The 4501-nt window shown below is 44.6% G+C and overlaps 1 protein-coding gene across 1 annotated transcript in view; it reads left to right on the forward strand.

The window, feature by feature from the left end:
- Positions 1-4501, forward strand: part of LOC101979671 (tubulin alpha chain) — a 33505-nt gene that overhangs the window by 20130 nt on the left and 8874 nt on the right. Inside the window, exon 4 of the mRNA XM_026782481.1 lies at positions 1001-1039. Coding sequence (XP_026638282.1) covers positions 1001-1039 — 39 coding nt within the window. The remainder of the gene's footprint in view (positions 1-1000; positions 1040-4501) is intronic.

Below are 4501 nucleotides of genomic sequence, written 5' to 3' on the forward strand. Positions count from 1 at the left end.
TAGACCAGGCTGGTCTCGAACTCACAGAGATCCGCCTGCCTCTGCCTCCCAAGTGCTGGGATTAAAGGCGTGCGCCACCACCGCCCGGCTCTAAATTTTAAATTATATACTCTTCCATGCTGCTGATCCATGGATAATGCATGTGTGTGTGTGTGTGTGTGTTATAGTAATAAATGCTGAAGACAGAAAATAGGCAGATGGGGCTGGAGAGATGGCTCAGAGGTTAAGAGCGTTGCCTGCTCTTCCAGAGATTCTGAGTTCAATTCCCAGCAACCACATGGTGGCTCACAACCATCTGTAATGAAGTCTGGTGCTCTCTTCTGGCCTGCAGGCATACATGAACACAGAATATTGTATATATAATAAATAAATATTAAAAAAAAGAAAATAGGCAGATGTTGCAGAAAATTTGTTTACACTGTAAAGATGTGTCTCTGTGATTGTGATTGACTTAATAAAGAGCTGAGTGACCAATAGAAGAGAATAGATGGGACCTGTGGGGAGAGAAACTGGAGGAGAAATCTAGGCACACAGAGGACACCAGGGAAACTCGGTACACACTGGACGTGCAGAATAGAAAAACGGTAAAAAGCCACGTGGCAAAACATAGATTAATATAAACAGATTAGGTTATGAGAGCTAATTGGGAACAAGCCTAAGCTAAAGGCCAGATTTCATAATTAATTATAAGTCTCCATGTCATTATTTGCAGGCTGGTGTCCAAAGAAAGACTGACTACAAGCAGAAAGCAACTTTACTTATTGTTTTTTTTCCCACACAGGGTTTCTCTGTGTAGCTCTGGCTGTCCTGGAACATGCTCTGTAGACCAGGCTGACCTCACATTCAGGGATCCACATGTCTCTGACTCCTGAGTACTGAGATAAAGGTGTGCAACCCCCCAACCTCCCAACCCTGGCTAGAAAGCAAACTTTACTAAATAAATATTCTCCATAAATGCTGAGGCAGCATATGGGTACTGCTTGATAGCATTTAATATCTGGGTCAGTGATTAATTCCTGTAACACTCTTAAAGGCTTCTGTGAAGAGTCCTTCATTCCTTTCCCATGTGATGTGGTGTTGTCTGAGCTGGCCAATAAAAGAGGGAATAAGGCCCTTTGTTAGGAACAAACACACATGGGCACACAGACACAGGGGCAGATCCCCGAGTTAGCATTTCGGCAAGCACAGATTCAGTTTCATATGACAGATAAGGTGTTTTTGTTTTTTGTTTGTTTGTTTGTTTTTGATTTTCGAGACAGGGTTTCTCCATAGCTTTTGGTTCCTGTCCTGACACTAGCCCTTGTAGACCAGGCTGGCCTCGAACTCACAGAGATCCGCCTGTCTCTTTCTCCCGAGTGCTGGGATTAAAGGCATGTGCCACCACTGCCTGGCTTGTTTGTTTGTTTGTTTTGGTGGTTTCATTTTGTTTTGTTAATTAATTTATTTATTTGGTTTTTCAAGACAGGGTTTCTCTGTATAGCCTTAGCTGTTCTGAAACTCACTCTGTAGGCTGGTCTCGAACTTCCACAGATCCGTCTGCCTCTGGCTCCCCAGTGCTGGGATTAAAGGTGTGGGTCACCACCAGCCAGCTGCAATAAGGTATTTTGTCATCATGGCGTCATTGCTCCACATTCTAGGCAAGAAAAAAGATATGTTAGAAACTTTTTCCTTTTTGGTGTTGTTTGTTTTTGAGACAGGATCTCATTATATAGCCCTAGTTGTCTTGGAACTTGCTGTTGTCTTGAAACCAGACTTTCTTGGAATTTACAGAAATGTACCTGCCTCTGCTTCCCTCCTAAGTGCTGGCACCCTACTTGGCTCTCAAAATTTTCTTTCTTTCTTTCTTTTTCTTCCTTCCTTTCTTCCTTTCTTCCTTTCTTTCTTTCTTTCTTTCTTTCTTTCTTTCTTTCTTTCTTTCTTTCTTTCTTTCTTTTTCTTCTTTCAGAGACAGGGTTTTTCTATGTAACAGTTCTGACTGTCCAGGTACTCGATTTGTATCTGAGGCTGGCCTTGAACTCAGAGATTCACCTGTCTCTGCCTCCTGAGCGATGGGATTTAAGCTGTGTTCCACCACAGCCATCCTCTCCCTTTCTTTTTCCTTACTTTTGATTTTTCAGTTCTGTGTATGCATGTGTCTCTGTGTGGGTCTAGACACACGAGTACAGGTGCCTTGGAGGCCAGAGGCATTGGACCACATGGAGCTAGAGTTATCGGGCAGTTGTGAGCCACCCCATAGAGGTGTGGGGCTCTGAACTCAGGTTTTCTTAACCACTGAGCCATCATCTCTCCAGCCCTATCATTATTGTTTTAGGCAAGGTCTCTCACTGAACCTAGAGTTCGTAGACTAGCTAGTATGGCTACTAAGAGAGCACCAGAGAGACTTCTCCCCCAGTTCCTGCTCCCACACTGGGGCTTTCAAATGCATACTACCAGGTCCACTTCTAGATGAGACTCTTAGAGCCTACATATATATATTTTTTTTTAATTTAACTTTATTTTATGTGCATTAGTGTAAAGGTGTCAGATCCCCTGGAACTGGGCTTACAGACAGTTGTGAGCTGCCATGTGGGTGCTGGGAATTAAACCTGGGTCCTCTGGAAGAGCAGCCAGTGCTCTTGACCACCGAGCCATCTCTCCAGTCCCTGAAATATATATATTTTTAAACATTTATTTAGACTGTATGTGCAAAGTGTGCAAGGGAACTTCAGGGAGCAGTTTTTGTAGGACTTCTATACTGGGGTGTGTGTGTGTGCAAATGCTTCAGTCATCAGTGTTTGGAGCTAGCAGAAGTAGCTCAAGGCAGTCAGGAAGTGAAAGACGAAAGCCCATGTCCTACTATCCACTTCACAGACATGCCCCCACTGACTAAGATTTCCCTCTGTGGGTTTCTACCTCCTGAAAGTTCCACTACCAACCCATGCTGCACTGTTGGGGATCAAACCTGCAGCGCAGGTGCCTGGGTGACATTCAAGGTCTAAAACACTGCAAGCGTCTACGATGACCTTCTTCCCATTCTTTCCAGCTGAGACACAGGTACTCAGTGCTCATTTCCAGGGGTAAATTTAAAGCAGACTCTTTCTCTCCCAGCACTTACTTGCCTTTCTAGCTCCCTTCAGAATTGAACCTGGTTTTGACCAATGGAATATAAAAACAAGCCATGGGGGTGGGGTTTCTGATGTTTCCCCTAATGGTGACTGCTCCTGTAAAGAACCCATTTCACCACTCCTCCCATTGATTTTGGTCACTATATTGCTTAGGCCAGTCTCAAACTTATTATCTTTCTGCTGTAGTCTTTTAGGAAACTGAGAATAAAAGTGTGTAGCTGGTCCTCTCACTTGCCACAAGAGGGTACCCACTCGGCCACTCGGCCAGGAATGACTGAGCCTGACGTAAGGGAGGTAGTGGTGGTGCTGCTCTCTGGTTTCTATTATCTCTCCTGTTTCACCAGTGGGTCATGATGCTGTGCTTAGAGATTTTGGTAGCATAACAAAGAGGACATGCTTCCTCTTCTGTCAAGGGTTTTGGAGGGGAGAATTCTGACTAAAAAAATAATCCCAGGCAGAGGCAGGCAGATCTCTGTGAGTTCAAGGCCAGCCTGGTCTACAAGAGCTAGTTTCCAGGACAGGAATCAAAAGCTACAGAGAAACCCTGTCTCAAAAAAAAAAAAAAAAAATGAAAAAAAAAGCAGCTTCCATGTATTTGTTTATTCATTTGTGTGTTTTCTTTTGTATGCATATTTGTGCGCCATGTGCATGCCTGATACTCCTGGAGGTCAGAGGGCACCAGATCCCCTGGAACTAGAGTTGCAGGTGGTGATGAACCACTATGAGAATGCTGAAAACTGAACCAGGATCCTTTGCAAGAGCAACAAGTGCTTTTGTTGTTGTTGTTTTTTTTGTTTTTTGTTTTTCTAGATAGGGTTTCTCTGTGTAGGTTTGGAGCCTGTTCTGAAACTCGCTCTGTATGAGAGAAAGAGGAAGAAGAGAAGTGAAAGGAAGCAAAGGAGTCAGGATGTTGGGATATCCTTGTAACCCCAGCTCTGGGACACATCCTTACAAAATGTACAGATCGCTGGGCGTTGGTGGCACACGCCTTTAATCCCAGCACTCGGGAGGCAGAGGCAGGCAGATCTCTGTGAGTTTGAGACCAGCCTGGTCTACAGAGCGAGTTCCAGGACAGGCTCAAAAGCCACAGAGAAACCCTGTCTCGAAAAACCAAAAAAAAAAAAAATGTACAGATCATCAGGGCAGCGGTGACACACGTCTTTAATACCAGCATTTGGGAGGCAGAGGCAGGCAGATCTCTGTGAGTTCGAGACCAGCCTGGTCTACAAGAGCTAGGTCCAGGACAGGCTGCAAAGCCACAGAGAAACTCTGCCTCGAAAAATGAAAAAAACAAAACAAAACAAAATGGGGCTGGAGAGATGGCTCAGAGGTTAAGAGCATTGCCTGCTCTTCCAAAGGTCCTGAGTTCAATTCCCAGCAACCACATGGTGGCTCAC

This window comes from Microtus ochrogaster, chromosome 15 (assembly GCF_000317375.1).
Source record: "Microtus ochrogaster isolate Prairie Vole_2 chromosome 15, MicOch1.0, whole genome shotgun sequence".
Lineage (NCBI taxonomy): Eukaryota > Metazoa > Chordata > Mammalia > Rodentia > Cricetidae > Microtus > Microtus ochrogaster.